The sequence below is a fragment of the Berghia stephanieae genome, chromosome 5 (genome assembly GCF_034508935.2).
Source record: "Berghia stephanieae isolate SIO BIC M18660-M18661 chromosome 5, UCSD_Bste_1.3, whole genome shotgun sequence".
Lineage (NCBI taxonomy): Eukaryota > Metazoa > Mollusca > Gastropoda > Nudibranchia > Aeolidiidae > Berghia > Berghia stephanieae.
Genome location: NC_088364.1, coordinates 81539652 through 81560117, shown reverse-complemented (window position 1 = coordinate 81560117; position 20466 = coordinate 81539652). Strand labels below are relative to the sequence as shown.

Genomic DNA, 20466 nt, shown 5'->3' with positions numbered 1-20466 from the left:
AGTTGAGTCCTTGGAAAGGGCTCTTTACTCACATTCTCTCACCGTACTCGAGTGTAAAATGAGTACTAACCGTTAATAGCATTGTCTCTGTAGGAAAAAATTGTAAAATCGCCTGGCAGGCATCTGTCTCATTCTACATCTTACTTGTTGCTGTTGGTCTGAGACTCCTTGTAAATCACTTTGAGCACATTTAGTGGATGTTGCGCTTAATAAAAGCTACAGTTTTGTTGTTTTTTGTTTTGTTTTTTATTGTATCCCTCATGGTTGGAATCATGTATTTTGATCTAGGTAGTGCTTTTAGATGGTCTCAGACTAGACACAAGGATAAATTGCTCTTTAAATCGTTCCTGATTTCAACGAGTCCCCTCTACTTCCTTTAACTTAGGCAGAATTAATGTCTTCCCTACAATCTTTCAACTTTTCTGACTTAATCTAAAATGGCCTAATATTTATCACAATTACCTCAGAACAGTTTTCGCAGCATTTCTTTTATTTTGTATTTCAGCAATGTGGTGAAGAGGACAAAAACACATTTTTCATGACAACTTTGCCAAAAATGATAAAACTGGCTCTATCGTTACCTAAATTGTTTACTAAGGTAAAATGGAACAGTCTTAAAATCCAATTCTTTTATCAATTGTTGAAAGAAAAAAAATTTGAGTTAATATTTGTATAGAATTACGAGTAACGTGTTTTGTATTGTTCACAAGTATTTTTAGACTTGCTTTTAAATACTGTAATATTTTTCTTTCTTTCTTTCTTTATCTCTCTCTCTCTCTCTTTCTCTCTCTTTTTTTTTTTTTTCTCTCTCTCTCCCTCTCTCCATCTCTCTCTCTCTCTTTCTCTCTCTCTCTTTCTCTCCATCTCTCTCTCTCTCTCTCTCTCTCTCTTTCTCTCCATCTCTCTCTCTCTTCCTCTCTCTCTCTCTCTCTCACTCTCCCTCTCCCTCTCTCCATCTCTCTCTCTCTTTCTCTCTCTCTTTCTCTCTCTCTTTCTCTCTCTCTTTCACTCTCTCTCTCTCTCTCTCTCTCTCTCTCTCTCTCTCTCTCTCTCTCTCTCTCTCTCTGCCACTCTGTGTGTGTGTGTGTGTTGTGTATGTGTCTTATTTTTTATTCTCACAAATTAATTTTCTTGATTACAGGCCATTCCATTCCTCAAGCAAAGAGAGGTAAAAAAATTGACCTTCACTCAACATCAAGTAGCTTGCCTACTGGCCAATGCCTTTTTCTGTACATTCCCCCGTCGGAATAAGACGACGTCAAGAAGTGGGAGTGGCAGTCATCCCAGTATCAATTTCTCAAGGTTAGAATTTTTAATTTAAAGGAAAGGTTGGCGCGATGAAACTAAAAATCTCTAAATGTGATATAATCATTCTGTAATATTACTGGATGTAACTGGACTGCCTTCTTATCAACAAATCGACAGTTGTTTTTGGAGAAAATGATGGGTGGTTGGCATGGAAACACATATAAACAGCCGCCATCTTGAATTTTTGCCTATTTTTCACGTGACAATTCTCAATAAGTCGGGTAGATTTAAATTATTTCCAAACTTTAGTTTCCAGGAATAAAATCTAATTTTGCGGAAATCGCAATTTAAAAAAATAATGGAGAAAAGGTGACTATCTGACCCACCGAAGACCCCCCCTCCCAAACACATACGGATTTTTGGATTCTAAATGCACTGGCTACATAACAGGGACCCAGGGATTTTCATATCTCTCTCTCTCTCTCTCTCTCTCTCTCTCTCTCTCTCTCTCTCTCTCTCTTTCTTTCTCTCTCTCTCTCTCTCTCTCTCTCTCTCTCTCTCTCTTTCTCTCTCTCTCTCTCTCTTCTCTCTCTCTCTCTCTCTCTCTCTCTTTTGTGCTTTTTTTCTCATGGATCTAAGTTTCGTCAATTTCTCCCTTTCGTGTTATCAACTGGTCGCTATCCATTTTAAAGTTCTCCGCTGCATGAGAAAATCAGAGAAAGAACTCCCCTATCATCTAAGAAACTCTCTTATCACTCTATAACTTTGTGGTTTATCGTTAAAGCCAGCCATTGAAATCAATAAAGAGAGTCTAACCTTTACTGATTCAAAATTACGGTTTTGAGTATTAGCTCCAAATGATGTGATATATAAATATACAATGTCCTTCATCAACCGAAGGAAATGGCATTACCTAACCACACATAAACAACGATTTTTCATGTGAAAAACTTTTTGACCATGAAATGTTTTTGATATTGTCCATAAGTGGCCATTGAATGAAAATATCAATAAATCTAAAAATTGAAAATTTTAACATCAACCATTTGTTTTCACTGGCGATCTTAGCCTTGACAATGTTAATGTTTGTAGCTTTTGGAAACTCGTTTTTGATCAAGTGTGGTTCTACTATAGATCTGTGCGGTTATATGGTCTAGTGGTATGACACTCACTTTCATTAATTGTTCACTGGCTTTTAGATTAATGATATTGTGCCTAGAGCTCTTTGGGGGGGGGGGGGTGCGTTTTAGAATCAACTAAATTGTTATTATCAATGATTCTAATTGATCAATTACTACTAATATTACTGCCACCCACATCTACTACCAATGTAAAAAAAAATTGTCATTTCTACCTCTACTATCATTGCGATTATCTACAATTTAACCTTTATTTTTTTTAAATACTGTGAAAAACCAAAGATTACTTATTCTTACACCATCTTTCTTCTTTTCAGTATGTTTGGTTATCCTCAAAGTCCTCAGAGAGTAAGCAAACTCAAGTGCATTCTTCATTACTTTGAGAGAGTAACAAAAAACAGTAAGGCAATTATTAACAATTAATTTAGCTAACGTTTAGGCACAGATAACACTCTCCTTACCAGCGATTTTCAGAATTGTCCCTGAAATTTCCCACCCATCCAACACAGAAGAGCAACAACTACATTCTATACATATTACTGTTCAGCAAATTGAGCTCTACAAAACAGTGTCCAGTTTCATAGCTATCACAAAACATTTTCTTTTATATTTTGTGATGCACAAAAGAAATTAGAATGAGATAAATGTCGGTTGGATCGTAACGTTTGTGACGATTTTCCTGTGCATGGTAAGGAGAGGGTTAAGTTAGCTGACAAGTAAGATGCAATGCATTCGGCTAATTTCTACTTTATTTTCCTAATTACATCCATGGGTGCCAGTTTTCCGGTTCATGCCGGAATTCCGGTTTCGCGATATCTCGAAGTCAAATACCTCTGGTTTCAGTGTTTTGAGTAAAATAACATAATAGCATCGGTAAAAAATTCGAAAACGTGATTCAGCTACCTTTTCAGTGTATAACTGCACTGTGAGTATTTCACTGTGTATTATAAGTTGGTTTTAAAATCAAATTAATTTCCTCATTGTGTCAATATGTTTGCTGTGTTATCATTTAATAATGGTATAAAAACGGTGATGAAACAAGAGAAGTTTAGGCCGCATTTTCAGTAGGAACATTTTCAGGTTTGGCAAAGTGTCGAGATTTTAGTTTCAGGTTTCAGCACTTCTTCCTGCTGGCACCCATGATTTCATCACTTTCATTTAATCTGGAGCAAGTCTTTATGTTGAATTGTTCAGTGCACAAAATATCTAATTTTGGTGTAATGGTAGCAAATCTGACAGGTCGTCATGAGGTCTGACCTATGGACCTCAATCCAAGTAGGCTGAAATTTTTGTATTTTTTTTTTTTCTGCTTTGGCTTGTACTGTTTTCACATAAACATTTTCAGACTTTGATCTTATATATCTGAGTGCTCCCAAATTTTTCAATAGTATAGAAAACTGACACTTTTGGTTCATATCTTTATTGTCAATACATATACGGGCTTTGTGTTGTTCAAAGATTTCGTTGATAAAGTCAAAAACATGTGATCAGTGTTTCATTATTAAATTTCAAGAATGTAAAAAATTTGTAGCAATTCTTTATGTAGTTTTGAGTTTAGCGCTTTTGGATAATTGAGAATTTGATAAAAGAGTAACAAAAATTGTTTACATTTAGTATTGTTTTTTAATTAATTGATTGTTCAACCATTTTGATTTAATCAATATTCATGGCATTTTGTGAGTGGCACATGAATGTCACTAAAGTGACCGTTTTCCAACAAGCTGTATGCAAGTTGGCAAGAGCCAATTCTAAACACTGGACTTACTTACTTACTTATCCGAACCAGCGACCACCTGAGCTCTAGCCCTTAGATCTTGTGCCATGTCGTAGAAGTTAGAAGTCTTTTGTAGTTGTTCCAGGTGACTATAAAGTGTGTTACTGCTAAACACTGGACGTATACATTAATTTTATTGTTTTCCTCTTTTATTCCTCTTATCTTTCTATATATTCAGTGCCAAAAGGAGTGGTTACGTATTCAAGGCATATCTTACAAAATAAAAATAAAAATTGGTCTGATGACCAATCCAAACTGACCAAGTTACACCTGTCATCCACGGGGACTATTGAAGACAAAGGACGGGACATGCTGCAGGTATTGTGTTGTACACAGACTAAACACATGGTTTTCATCTTGGCCAGGACTCTTTTGCTTTTAGTAGAGTTCAACTAAGGTGACCCCAAATTTATCAAAAAGTCTCTAACATAAAAACTTTTGATATTACAATTTTTCGGACAGAGACAACGCTATTAACGGCCAGGTACTCGTTTTACACCTGAGTACGATGAGAGAATGTGAGTAAAGAGCCTTTTCCAAGGACTCAACTATGCGCCGAGTTAGGCTCGAACCAAGGACCTTCCTATCCGAAAGCGAGTGTCATACCACTAGACCACATAGCTGCACCCAACTATCCCCATCTTCTTAGGTTATTTTTAGTTTTTACCAGTGCTGAAATGACCGAAAATTGCGACACTATCGCAAGTGCTTGAAAATCCTTAAAAACACAAAACAACAAACACGTCCCTAATAGAGATTTCACATCCAGTAATGACAAGGATAAGCTTATCAAGCCTCACGTAAACAATCTTTTTTTTTTTTTTTTCTACATCTAAGGACTGGGATATGCTACCAAAACAGCTTTAAAAAAAATAAAAAATTTAAGTAGTCCTTCAGAGCCATTAGTTAGGCCCATGGAGTCGGAATTTATCCCAGTTTCTACAGCATGAAACAGACAATAGCAATTTCTTGCTATCCTTTGGATAGGACGCTAGTCTATCGCAAAGTACTTTTCTCCAGATCTAACAGATCCAGCTACCCATTCACTGCTGGGTAGAATGGGAGATCAAAAAAACAAATCTCGACGGCACCCGGGATTAATCTCGGCTCCTTTGTGTGTGAAGTGGGTGCTCTACCAACTGACCTTTCAGAACCCTCAACCAAAACACCTATACTAACCAAAAATTTTGAAACATTTAAAGTTGTCATTTTCAACATCAACCACCACCATCATCATCATCGTCAACACCACCATCATCGTCATCATCATCATCATCAACAACATCATCATCCTCGTCAACACCACCACCATCATCATCATCCTCATCAACACCACCATCATCATCCTCATCAACATCACCACCATCATCGTCAACCAAAACAGCTTGGACTAACCAAAAATTTTAGAAACATTTAAAGTTGTTACTGTCAACATCAACCACCACCATCATCATCATCATCATCATCGTCAACACCACCACCACCATCATCATCATCATCATATCGTCAACACCACCACCGTCATCATCATCATCATCATCATCATCATCGTCAACACCACCATCATCATCGTCATCATCATCAACATCATTTCCATAACAATAAAAATAATCCTCAGGCTGACTTTGCTAACAAGTGCGTGGGTGGAGGAGTGTTAGGCCACGGGTGTGTTCAAGAAGAGATCCGATTTCTCATCTGTCCTGAGATGATCATCTCCAGGTTATTTACAGAGGTTTTGTTGGATGACGAGGTTCTCGTCATGACAGGTTGGCACATTTTGTTGTATGTGTGTGTGTGTGTATGTATGTGTGTGTGTTTGTGTGAGAGTCTCCTTTACCTTTTTTAATGATTTATTCACAGCTATGTAGATTTCTGTTTGGTTATTTTGGGTGGGGGGGGGGGGGGGATTAGGGTTTTTGTTAATTTGCTTTTTTTTTCCCATACTTCTTTACTAGATTAAGGCAGTAATAGAATTAATAAGGTTGTTAATATAATAATGATAAAGATTAATGATGTTGTTACTGTCAACATCAACCACCACCATCATCATCGTCAACACCACCACCACCATCATCATCATCATCATATCGTCAACACCACCACCATCATCGTCATCATCATCATCATCATCATCGTCAACACCACCATCATCATCGTCATCATCATCAACATCATTTCCATAATGATGATGATAATAATGGTGATAGAAATATGAATAATAAAAACGATAATAATAATAATAATAATGATGATGATAATGATTGTACTTACGGGTAAAGTTGCTGGGAAGAAAAGAAGAGGGAGACAGAGGATAGATTACATTGACAATCTGAACAGATGGATTGGTGGAGGAGGAACAGGAATCGCGCTATTGAGAAGATCTGAGGACAGATATGGTTTGAGGGAAATGTCTGCAACAGGCCTGGCGTTTGATGATGATGATGATGATGATAATGATAAAAATTATTATAAGAAGAAGGATGAAGAAGATGATGATGATGACGCTAATAATAAACATTCTGACTTTGTATTCATAACGGCAGGTTGTGAAAGGTTTAGTTCTTACTCGGGTTACGCACAAACATTTCAATGGAAGGAAGACTTTCAGGATCTTGTTGAAAGGTGAGATTCTTTGATTATCTCTCATCATTAATCGTCACTGCCAAATATACTTTAAATTTTTGTTTGTTTTTCGTTATTTTGTTTATGTTTTTTCGATGACTACTATGTTACTAGTGTGCATCTGTGTGAATGTGTCTATGTATGTATTGTTATAAATGTGTAACCAAATGACAAATTGCCACTTTTTTAAGGACAATAAAGATATTATTATTATTATTATTATTATTATTATTATTATTATTATTATTATTATTATTATTATTATTATTATTATTATTAAATTACCATTATTATTTGACAAAGAAAACAGCAATAGGAAGGACAGATCTACAGGGTATCATTCTCAAGATTAAATGCATGTTGTTTTTCCTGCTCTTATTGGATGATATAATTAATGCCCATGGGAGCTGTGGTGCATTGGATATCACTCATGGTAGCTCAGAATCCCTATAGATAGTTCGAAGATGACGTCACTCAGGTCTTTGTTATTGTTTTTTGCCATCTGCGTTTATGAGTAATGCTCACTAAACTGTATTAACCTGACTATGAACGTTCATGGATACACACAGTTTTGTGTGTTGGACCGTTATACTTCCGGATGGCAATGTTATGAGCTTCTTAGCCAAGCGCATACTATTAATTCTTCTGAAAATTAAACCAAAGCTCTTGCATCAACACAATGTTGCATTTATTTTCATGTGCTAACTGTAGCAGTAGACTTGTTGTAGTAGTAGTAGTAGCAGCAGCAGCAGGAGTAGTAGTAGTAGTTTTTGTAGTAGTAGTTGTAGTAGTAGTAGTAGTAGTAGTAGTAGTAGTAGTAGTAGTAGTAGTAGTAGTAGAAGTAGTAGTAGTAGTAGTAGTAGTAGTAGTAGTAGTAGTAGTAGCAGGAGGAGTAGTAGTAGTTGTAATAGTAGTGGTAGTAGTTGTGGTAGTAGTAGTAGTAGCAGCAGCAGCAGCAGTGTTATAATCTGATCACTTGATCTCCAAACACTTTCCACCATTTTGCAAGCTTCACTGCTTTGTTGCTGCATTTTCAATGTTCGTGGGCATGAATACCATTATTGTTCGATTCAATCTACTCTGCTCTCCGATTGGGAGAGAAATTATCTCTAATATTGTTTTAATATGATCTAGAGATCTGATACCTCTTAAATAAATAGATGACCCATCATCCCAAAGCTTGTTATGCATTGGAAATATTAGAGAACGATCTAAAGTGTCTTCCTCTGAAAGAAAGAGGCTTAAACAGCAAAGATGGAGGAAAAAATCCAATGAAACTATAGCTTTTTTATAACCCAATATCTGCTCAAACCGCTTTACAACGGGTCCCAACCAACCAACAGCAACACTTAACATGTAAGACAAGATGTGACACCTGTAAGGCGATAACTTTTTGACAAAGGCAATGCTGTTACCAGCCAGGTCCTCACTTTGCACATGAGTACTGTGAGAGAATGTGAGTAAAGAGTTTTTGTCCAAAGATTTGAACTGCACCGTCAGGAGTGGGACTCAAACCAGGGACCTTCAGGTCTGAAGGGCAGTTTCCCATACACTGGACCACCAAACCGCAATATAGCATTTTTATTAATACAAGCTACCACCAAATCATGTTCACAGAAACATCGTTACATTTTAATCGTACCATTCCTCAATCACAAACTCATCATATCATCGAGAAGACTACAGACCACCTACAAACCATGAAGGAGCTGAACTAGTTTAGTTAATTACTACAGCGATGGGAATCAATGCTCATTATCTCGACCACAACATTGTTCAAAGATAGAAGATTGGCTGGATGGATAGGAAGAAAATTAGGTCACCCTCTGCAATTCCCCCCCCCCCCCCCTTTTCCATTTATCCCCACCTTCTTTCACTTGCGCTTTTTCTTGCATCCACATCCAACACCCTCTCCATATATTTACATTGTTTCCACATTTGACAAAATGTGATATCTTGTAACCTTACATATTTGTGTTTTGTTTTTGGTCTCCTGACGAAGGCCAAGGGCCAAAACATTGTTAGTTTTGTGTTGTTCCCTTTTAAATGAGTCACAGTTACTCACTTTATCTTTCTCTCCGTTTTATTGGCTCATTTAGGCACCTCTAGTTTTTGTGTTCCATCGATGATACATGTTTGATTTTCATTGTTATTTCTCAACCAGAGACGAATGGGGAAGGAAGTACACGGAGGTCGTGGCAATGGATGCTCTGTCTATAAAAAGACACATGAATCAGTTTGAGAAACACTTAGTCCTCAGAGAACTGAATAAGGTAATTTTTTCTTTTATTACTCTCATAAATACCAATAATTAACAATGTGAAATTGAAATTTAAAACAGATAAAATGGACGTTTCAGGTATCCCCTTAATCAACAAAACAGCAGGAATGAAACACTACAGGCGAATGAGATAATGTGGTAATGGCGTTGTTAAGATGAATAAACAAAAACATTGATGGGTAGGAAACTCCCTCCATCTCATCTTTTCACACCAGATATTGTGACATTTAAAATGTGATTATTTTACTGTGGATAGATTAAACTTCCCATTGTTTTGTTTGTTTGTTTTTGTTTTTGTTTGTTTTTTTAATATAATATATTTATTGGCTTATTGCATTCGTTGTAGGTGATAAAACTGATCCAATAGCCGTCTTTTTACAATATTTAAGTGAGATCAAATGGTTTAGCACTGTGTTGGAGTTTTAATGGAATTCATATGAAACCTCGAAAAGCCTATACAGAAACTGTCCATTACATTGTAATGTGTAATTTATCATCCATTGTTTAAAACTCTAAAAAGAGCAATTTAATAATAATAATAATATATATATATTATATATATATATATATATATATATATATATATATATATACTTTATTCATCCAAAAAAATGGAAATTCATTTACAGACGTGGCATGCATAAAAATGTATAAACACAAAGTTGAGAATCTATGGCGACAATGTATACATATATATATATATGCAAATGTACAAACATGTAAAGATATACAACCAAGAATCAATAGCAACACCTTATATAATTTAATAAATTTATTTGTGCCTTTTAAAGGAAAAAATAGAAATTACCACAAAGTGAAACCAGCAAACTGTTAACAGTCCCATACAGATCTTAGAATTGAGTCATTAACATTTGGTTACCAAAACCAGAAGTCATGATTTAATCCCCTCCCTCGCATCTGTTTTATCTTAAGGCTTACTGTGCTTTTGAGGCTGGACGAAATGACCGGCTTCCTGCAGTCTGCACAGGCAACTGGGGTTGTGGAGCTTTTGGGGGAAATCCAGAACTGAAAGGTGTGGTGTTGTAATCAATGTTTACTACCAAGCAAAAAAAATAATTTGTTTTTTGTTTACTTTTACCAAAAAAAGTGTTTAAAAATATTGTGAACAGAAAAAAAAACAAAAAAAAAACAAGAAAACTAGAAAATCAGAATGTCAAAAGTTCTATTTTCCCTCTTTATGATTGTAAATTCTTTATTATTGTAAATTTTCCAAACATCTTGGATTTTAAAAATTTATTTTTTGTTTTTTTGTTGTCATTTATTCTTAGAAGTTTAAATAATATATATATATATATATATATATATATATATATATATATATATATATATATATATATATATATAATTTTTTTTTTTTTTTTTTTTTCCTTGGTAGTTCTTCGTTTGTTTGTTTGTTTTTTCTGGAAAAGTATTTATTTTCCATTTTTTGCAATTTGAAAAGGGGTGCATTTGATGGTTATCTATATTCTTTATTTTGCTTTTTCATTCCTTATCATGATAAACACATTCGATGTTCTAGTTTTTTCATAGTAAGAGTTTAAAAACTAGATTTTGTTTTTTAACATAATAAAATGTATTTTACAATATTGTTCTATTTCATAAATCAAATGGAACAACTTTTTTCATACAAATATTCTCTCAACATTTAGATAATCTCATATCTTTTTCAAAATATTTATGATGGTGTCATGATTGCCATGTCAATCCAGAATCCACGGGGCCCAGTTGTCTAGTCTTCAAATAGTAATAGTGACAAATCCACGGGTCCAGTTGTATAGTCTTCAAATAGTAACAGTGACAAATCCATAGGGTCCAGTTGTATAGTCCTCAAATAGTAATAGTGACAAATCCATGGGGCCCAGTTGTCTAGTCTTCAAATAGTAACAGTGACAAATCCACGGGGCCCAGTTGTCTAGTCTTCAAATAGTAACAGTGACAAATCCACGGGGCCCAGTTGTCTAGTCTTCAAATAGTAACAGTGACAAATCCATAGGGTCCAGTTGTATAGTCCTCAAATAGTAATAGTGACAAATCCATGGGGCCCAGTTGTATAGTCTTCAAATAGTAATAGTGACAAATCCATGGGGCCCAGTTGTATAGTCTTCAAATAGTAATAGTGACAAATCCATGGGGCCCAGTTGTCTAGTCTTCAAATAGTAACAGTGACAAATCCACGGGGCCCAGTTGTCTAGTCTTCAAATAGTAACAGTGACAAATCCATAGGGTCCAGTTGTATAGTCCTCAAATAGTAATAGTGACAAATCCATGGGGCCCAGTTGTATAGTCTTCAAATAGTAATAGTGACAAATCCATGGGGCCCAGTTGTCTAGTCTTCAAATAGTAACAGTGACAAATCCACGGGGCCCAGTTGTCTAGTCTTCAAATAGTAACAGTGACAAATCCACGGGACCCAGTTGTCTAGTCTTCAAATAGTAACAGTGACAAATCCACGGGGCCCAGTTGTATAGTCCTCAAATAGTAATAGTGACAAATCCATGGGGCCCAGTTGTATAGTCTTCAAATAGTAACAGTGACAAATCCACGGGGCCCAGTTGTCTAGTCTTCAAATAGTAATAGTGACAAATCCACGGGGCCCAGTTGTCTAGTCTTCAAATAGTAACAGTGACAAATCCACGGGGCCTAGTTGTCTGGTCCTCAAATAGTAATAGTGACAAATCCATGGGGGCCAGTTGTATAGTCCTCAAATCGTAATAGTGACAAATCCATAGGGCCCAGTTGTATAGTCTTCAAATAGTAACAGTGACAAATCCACGGGGCCCAGTCGTCTAGTCTTCAAATAGTAACAGTGACAAATCCAAGGGGCCTTGGTGTCTGGTCCTCAAATAGTAATAGTGGCAAATCCATGGGGGCCAGTTGTATAGTCTTCAAATAGTAACAGTGACATCCATAGGGTCCAGTTGTCTAGTCTTCAAATAGTAACAGTGACATCCATAGGGTCCAGTTGTCTAGTCTTCAAATAGTAACAGTGACAAATCCATAGGGCCCAGTTGTCTAGTCTTCAAATAGTAACAGTGACAAATCCACGGGGCCTAGGTGTCTGGTCCTCAAATAGTAATAGTGACAATTATATATGTGATCATATTTATCATGAACAAATTAATTCACATCAATTTTCTAATTAATTAATTTTTATAGTACTCATGAATATACCTTTCCCTATGTGAAGAGGCCTGCCGCGTTACTACATCACTTCCTGGGTGGGGTTCCTGACCTCCCATATCGGGCAGGGAGGCACTTTCCGTGTCTTCTATCCCCTTATATCTGTTTTCCAATATGCTTTTTGTCTTTGTCTTGGAATGAGATAACTTGGTTTTGTCCTGGCCCTGGCTGGGAGGGAAATGGTCAAATGCATAGTTATTGTTTTGGGAGATGATATTATCTTTCCTTGTAAATCATCTCTCTGTTATGTATTATTATATTTGTTATTTTGAATGGATAATGTAAGCATTTGAGTGTATTCCCCTTAAAAACAAAAACAAAACAGTCACTTCAACTGTTAATGTTTTCACAGCAGAACATATTTATGACTTGGTTTTGATTTATGACTTGGTTTTGATTTATGACTTGGTTTTGATTTATGACTTGGTTTTGATTTATGACTTGGTTTTGATTTATGACTTGGTTTTGATTTATGACTTGGTTTTGATTTATAACTTGGTTTTGATTTATGACTTGGTTTTGATTTATGACTTGGTTTTGATTTATGACTTGGTTTTGATTTATGACTTGGTTTTGATTTATGACTTGGTTTTGATTTATGACTTGGTTTTGATTTATACTTGGTTTTGATTTATAAATTGGTTTTGATTTATGACTTGGTTTTGATTTATGACTTGGTTTTGATTTATGACTTGGTTTTGATTTATGACTTGGTTTTGATTTATGACTTGGTTTTGATTTATGACTTGGTTTTGATTTATGACTTGGTTTTGATTTATGACTTGGTTTTGATTTATGACTTGGTTTTGATTTATGACTTGGTTTTGATTTATGACTTGGTTTTGATTTATGACTTGGTTTTGATTTATGACTTGGTTTTGATTTATGACTTGGTTTTGATTTATGACTTGGTTTTGATTTATGACTTGGTTTTGATTTATGACTTGGTTTTGATTTATGACTTGGTTTTGATTTATGACTTGGTTTTGATTTATGACTTGGTTTTGATTTATAGACTTGGTTTTGATTTATGACTTGGTTTTGATTTATGACTTGGTTTTGATTTATGACTTGGTTTTTATGATTTTATGAACTTGGTTTTGATTTATGACTTGGTTTTGATTTATGACTTGGTTTTGATTTATGACTTGGTTTTGATTTATAACTTGGTTTTGATTTATGACTTGGTTTTGATTTATAACTTGGTTTTGATTTATGACTTGGTTTTGATTTATGACTTGGTTTTGATTTATGACTTGGTTTTGATTTATGACTTGGTTTTGATTTATAACTTGGTTTTGATTTATGACTTGGTTTTGATTTATGACTTGGTTTTGATTTATGACTTGGTTTTGATTTATGACTTGGTTTTGATTTATGACTTGGTTTTGATTTATAACTTGGTTTTGATTTATGACTTGGTTTTGATTTATGACTTGGTTTTGATTTATGACTTGGTTTTGATTTATGACTTGGTTTTGATTTATGACTTGGTTTTGATTTATGACTTGGTTTTGATTTATGACTTGGTTTTGATTTATGACTTGGTTTTGATTTATGACTTGGTTTTGATTTATGACTTGGTTTTGATTTATAACTTGGTTTTGATTTATGACTTGGTTTTGATTTATGACTTGGTTTTGATTTATGACTTGGTTTTGATTTATGACTTGGTTTTGATGATTTATGACTTGGTTTTGATGATTTATGACTTGGTTTTGATTTATGACTTGGTTTTGATTTATGACTTGGTTTTGACTGTGAAATCCCCAAAGCAAACTCTTTTTTAAAGCACTTCTTTTATTTCCTACTTTGACATATTATATTATATATTATTGTGCGGCTATGCGGTCTAGTGGTATGACACTCGCTTTCGGATCAGAAGGTCATGGATTCGAGCCTCGTGCTCGGCGCATAGTTGAGTCCTTGGAAAAGGCTCTTTACTCACATTCTCTCTCCGTACTCAGGTGTAAAACGAGTACCTGCCATTAACAGCGGTGTCTTTGTCCGAAAAAATGTAATATCGCCTAACAGGCGTCATGTCCCGTCCTACATGTTAAATGTTGCTGTTGGCCAGGGACCAGTTGTAAAGTGCTTTGAGCACGTTTAGTGGATATTGCGCTATATAAAAGCTCAATTTTTATTTTTTTTTTATATTATGACTTTATTAAAGTATTTGTGTTTCAATTTTAGAGAGAAATATTTTAAAATTTGAAATTCCTACATTTTAAATTGACATTGTCATTTTTTTCCACATCTGCTCAACAGCCTTGATACAAGTAATGGCTGCCAGTGTGGCTAAACGTGACGTCTGCTACCTGAGTGTGGGCAATCAAAAGCTTTGCCAGGATTTAAGCAAGATTTACGATGCATGTCACAAAGAAAACTTAGTTGTTGGTATGTTGGGAACGATTAGTTTTTGCAATTATCACCACTACGGCATTTTCTTTTTATTCAGGAATTATTATATTATTGCGAAGTGTTATTAAACACATGAAACTCGGGTGTATCTTGTCACCAGATGATTTGACACCCGTGTCTCGCATGTGTTTGTTGAGAATTAGCTTCCCACACCAATGTCTGTCATGTGAATTTATCAACACGGTTGTAGGGCTGAGGGTTTGTCTGAGCCTGTGACAAATGAAAAGGCTTCTGGAATGAAACAATACATTGGCCTGTTACAAATGAAAAGGTTTCCGGAATGAAACAATACAATGGCTTGTTACAAATTAAAAGGCTTCCGGAATGAAACAATACAATGGCCGATTCGGATGCAAATCATTCTTCAGCATAACAAAACAAAGAAATTGTCTAATCAAATAAACAGAATGTAGTGAGAATTGTATCAGGCGTTTGTTCTCTGTGTTGGATGGAGTCTGAATGAAACAAAAGCCTGCTTTGACAGAGAAATAAGTGTGATATGCTGTCTATTTATATGCAGGTCTGATAACTCAGATTGTTATGGGCTCATTGTTGTAATGGAAATAATGTCAAATCCAAAGCAAAATATTGTCCATTATAACATTTGCAAAACAAAACCTTAATTGTGTTTGGTTATCAGACCTGCAAATAAGATGTGCACGTAGATATGACGGGAATGTTCATAGTAAGTCATTGTGTAGAAAGATAATAAATTTCTAGAAAGGAAGATTGTGTATTAATATAATATGTATGCATGTATTTGCGAGTGCGATGGATTTGTGTGTGTTTTTATGACAGAGAGGGGAGGGGGGTAAGAGAGAAATAGATGTTCGTGCATGATTGAAGGTTTTTATGGGTTGGAATAATAGACTTTTTGGATTTGAAATGATGAAAAATAACACCAAACTGAAATAAAAGTACAACTGTTCAGGGTGTTGAATTATCTGGTGACAAAATACTTGAGAGTTTCGGATGGTGAATTAAGTTCCCTTATTATTATCAATAGTATTATTTTTAGTAGTAGTAGTAGTAGTAGTAGTAGTAGTAGTAGTAGTAGTAGTAGGGGACATGTAGCAAGCGTCCACGTTGTGTCCCTGGAAATCAAGTGTGTGCCTTCCATTTAAAAAACTGCCAAGCCAACCGGAAACTCAACATCTTCTGGAATGATTTAACAAATTGGAGAACAACACGTTTCCTGTGTACCTCAGTGTCACTTTAGACCACACACAAAGAAAACAAAAATAAAAGTGACCACAAGAAACAACATCCTAAGAAATCTGGCCAACACTACATGGGGAGCAGATTCACAAACAGCCAGGACAACTGCACAAGCCCTCTGCTATTCAACAGCCGAATACACCTCACCAGTCTGGCTAAGATCCTGCCATGCCAAAAAGATTGACCCTGAGCTACATAACACCTGCCGGATCATTACTGGTAACTTGACACTAACTGCAGTTCCAGTCCTCCATTGGCTGGCTGGCATCGCACCTCCGCGCATTCAAAGAGCTACTGCTTCCAAAGCCCAGAAATATAAACAGGAAATGGACCCAAGGCACCCCCTCCATGACCACAATCCAACGACAAGTAGATTGAAGTCGTGAAAGAGCTTCATGACGGAAGAAAGCATCAACCCTGACCATGCAACTGTCTACATATTTTCCACATGGAGGGAGTGGGACAATCATGCAAATGAAGCTGTGGAAGATCCGAGAGAAGAACTGTCCTACAGAACTGAGCTCCCCAGGAATGAATGGGTAACACTCAACAGGACACGGGCAAAACTTGTGAGAACAGCTAGAAGCTTGAAAAAGTGGGGGCTGGCCGAGACCAGCTTGTGTACATGTGGATACCCAAAGCAGACAATGGAGCACATCCTTAGAGAATGCCAGGACGGGCCCAGCTGCACTGATCATGATCTAAGAGTCTGCTCCCCAGATGCTGTGGAGTGGATTCGGTGTTGGAGCAACAAGCTATGATGAGTAGTATTAGTATTATTATTATTAGCATTATTAGTATTATTATAATTATCATCATTGTAGTAGTATTAGTAGCAGTAGTAGTAGTAGTAGTAGTAGTAGTAACAGCAGTAGTAGTAGTAATGAAAATAAAATTATTTTTAAAAAATAAGAAGTATGAGTATTATTATTATTATCATGATTTCATTGGGGGTTTTTTGTTTTTTAAATTTTATTTTCTTCTCTTTTTTTTAGTTGGTTAATTTGTATGATAAGTGATGTAAATTACTACTGTAGTTTGTATGATAAGTGATGTAAATTACTACTGTAGTTTGTATGATAAGTGATGTAAATTACTACTGTAGTTTGTATGATAAGTGATGTAAATTACTGCTGTAGTTTGTATGATAAGTGATGTAAATTACTGCTGTAGTTTGTATGATAAGTGATGTAAATTACTACTGTAGTTTGTATGATAAGTGATGTAAATTACTACTGTAGTTTGTATGATAAGTGATGTAAATTACTACTGTAGTTTGTATGATAAGTGATGTAAATTACGACTGTAGTTTGTATGATAAGTGATGTAAATTACTACTGTAGTTTGTATGATAAGTGATGTAAATTACTGCTGCAGTTTGTATGATAAGTGATGTAAATTACTATTGATCTTATTTTGAATGTTTCCTCCTCACAGCTGATTTGTTCAGTATGATTATGGATTTTTCAAAGAGACATCCATCCCCTGGCCGATATTCTTCCGTCTCATTATTTGAATTCATCAAAAGGAATATGGCAATACCTCAAGAATGAATCAGTGTAAGATTACATGGACGTCATTTTGTAGAAACTGTGTAAATTGCTTTTTATATCATGATTTGTGTTTATGTACTTATGCATAAGTATCTGGGTGGGGTTCCTGGCCTCCGATAGTGGGCAGGGGGTACATACTGTGTCTTCTATCCCCTTATATCTGTTTTCCAACATGCTTTCTGTCTTTGTCTTGGAATGAGATTACTTGGTTTTGTCCTGTGCACATCATCTCATTCATCTGTGGTGTTTCATTCATCCTTTTTTGTTGATAAAGGGGAAACCCAAAACGTTCATTTGATCTGTTTTTGTAATTAAATTGAAGCTTACTCCCATAGTGGGCAGGGGGGTACATACTGTGTCTTCTATCCCCTTATATCTGTTTTCCAACATGCTTTCTGTCTTTGTCTTGGAATGAGATTACTTGGTTTTGTCCTGGCCAGATGCCCTGGCTGAGAGGGAAACAGTCGAATGTATAGTTAGTTTTGGGAGATGATATTTTTTTCACTGTAAATCATCTCTCTGTTATGCACTGTATTATGCTTTCTTTATATTATATATGATTTGTAAAACATTTGAGTGTGTTCCTCTTAGCGGGGACCTGTGCTTGTGTCTGGATGAGACTTTTAGTGATCTTAAACTAAGTACTTTGATCGAGTGCTTTTGGAATCTACACCTGTTTCTTATTTGAACCAATTCCCCTTTGTCTTCCCTTTTCTTGGATGCTTTATTGTAATTCTAGAACTTTTTACTATCCATTCTTTACTAGCCTATCCTGCTTCTTTGGTTTGTGATTGTATTTTTGACAGGGGATATTTTTTTTCTGTAAATCTTCTGCCTGTTTGTTCTTGGTTATTTATGATTTAGCTTATGATATCTTTAGGTTATGATTTTGATTTACATTTGTACTATTTTTGTTAGATTGCTTGTTTTTTTTGTTTCAGTGGTCTCTCATATAACCTCAATTGTGTTGGAAGAGACCTAAAGCAACAAACAAACAAACAAACAAACTATCCCATTTTCTTCCTTTTTACTGGCGCTGATATGACCTTAATGTGTTGCAAGTGCCGTAAAACCCTTAAAAACAAAAACAAACAAACAAATTGAAGCTTACATTCAACTTCACGTTATTATTTAGGAATGCTCTTGGAAATTCTGATACTGGAGCCAAAATTTCGTAATTCTACGAATGTTTCATAATAGTAGGCAGATCTGCATTTTATGGACACCGTGCCACACTATTGGTGGTCACACTATTGGTGGTCACACTATTGGTGGTCACACTATTGGTGGCCACACTATTGGTGGTCACACTATTGGTGACCACACTATTGGTGGTCACACTATTGGTGGCCACACTATTGGTGGCCACACTATTGGTGGTCACACTATAGGTGACCATACTATTGGTGGCCACACTATTGGTGGTCACACTATTGGTGGTCACACTATTGGTGGCCACACTATTGGTGGTCACACTATTGGTCACACTATTGGTGGCCACACTATTGGTGGCCACACTATTGGTGGCCACACTATTGGTGGGCACACTATTGGTGGTCACACTATTGGTGGTCACACTATTGGTGGTCACACTATTGGTGGCCTCACTATTGGTGGTCACCCTATTGGTGGCCACACTATTGGTGGCCTCACTGTTGGTGGTCACACTATTGGTGGCCTCACTGTTGGTGGTCACACTATTGTTGGCCTCACTGTTGGTGGCCACACTATTGGTGGTCACACTATTGGTGGTCACACTATTGGTGGCCACACTGTTGGTGGCCACACTATTGGTGGCCACACTATTGGTGGCCACACTGTTGGTGGTCACACTATTGGTGGCCACACTATTGGTGGTCACACTATTGGTGGTCACACTATTGGTGGTCACACTATTGGTGGCCACACTATTGGTGGCCTCACTGTTGGTGGCCACACTATTGGTCGTGTCGCTATCATGCTTTTCTTTCCCCTATTTCATAATTCTACTGTCATGTTGGGCGTGGTCTTTTGATCTCCCATAGTGGGCAGGAGGTTACTTGCTGTGTCTTCTATCCCCCTGTATCTGGTTTCTGAGTTGCTTCTGTCTTCTATCAAAGAGGCAATAAAAATAATAAACTATCCTCTTGATGGAGTAGAAAGAATTCATGGAAAAGAAAGGAAAGCATTCTCAATAAAAACATATTTTATACCATGAATTTAGTCTTTTACCATCTGGGAGAAGGTTTCGTCAGATTAAATTTAGAAGTATAAATCAACGTTCGTTCCATCAGCAATAAAAATGTTGAATATTTCATATGGTACAGAAAAACCAAGGATTGATGCGTTGACTGATTGACTGATTTATTTATTTAATGTTAGATAAATCGACCAATTGATAATGATGATAATATTTGGTGTCGAATTGCCACAATTGTAACAAATTGAAAATGAAATGAATATGTTTATGTTGTGTATATCGCACGCGTGAAAGAGAGAGAGAGAGAGAAAATAAGTAGGAGTGAAATATCTGTTCAATGTTATAGTATTCATATAACGTCATAACAAGTGTAACTAAATGACAAATTGCCACATTTATGGACAATAAAGATCTATTATTATTATTATTATTATTATTATTATTGTTATTGTTGTCTTGGAATGGGATTACTTGGTTTTGTCCTGACCTTTGCCTGAGAGGGAAACAGTCAAATGTGTAGTGTGTTTTGAAAGGTGATATTTTTTTTTACTTGTAAATAATATCTCTCTTATGTATTGATCGTTATATTTTTTTGTAAATATTTGATTGTATTCCTCTTAGTAGGATTCTGTTCTGGTTTCTGGATAAGACTTTCAGGTGATCTCAAACTAAGTACATTGATGGTATGCTCTTGGAATCTACATCTGCTGCCTTTTTAAACCAATTCCCCTTTATCTTTAATTTTTTGACTATCCTGTTTTCTTCCTTTTTACTGGCGCTGATATGACCCAAATGGGTTGCAAGTGTCGTAAAACTCTTAAGACCAAACA

The 20466-nt window shown here is 35.9% G+C and overlaps 1 protein-coding gene across 6 annotated transcripts in view; it reads left to right on the top strand.

The window, feature by feature from the left end:
* Window positions 1-20066, top strand: part of LOC144973714 (poly(ADP-ribose) glycohydrolase-like) — a 44191-nt gene extending 24125 nt beyond the window's left edge. For all 6 annotated transcript variants that reach the window (XM_078916537.1, XM_078916538.1, XM_078916536.1 and 3 more), the window contains 10 exons: window positions 506-598; window positions 1142-1302; window positions 2705-2787; window positions 4340-4479; window positions 5780-5927; window positions 6705-6783; window positions 8948-9056; window positions 9998-10097; window positions 14534-14662; window positions 17342-20066. In XM_078916537.1, the coding sequence (XP_078772663.1) occupies window positions 506-598; window positions 1142-1302; window positions 2705-2787; window positions 4340-4479; window positions 5780-5927; window positions 6705-6783; window positions 8948-9056; window positions 9998-10097; window positions 14534-14662; window positions 17342-17457 (1158 nt within the window). In that variant the 3' untranslated portion in view covers window positions 17458-20066. The remainder of the gene's footprint in view (window positions 1-505; window positions 599-1141; window positions 1303-2704; window positions 2788-4339; window positions 4480-5779; window positions 5928-6704; window positions 6784-8947; window positions 9057-9997; window positions 10098-14533; window positions 14663-17341) is intronic.
* Window positions 20067-20466: the final 400 nt, after the last annotated feature.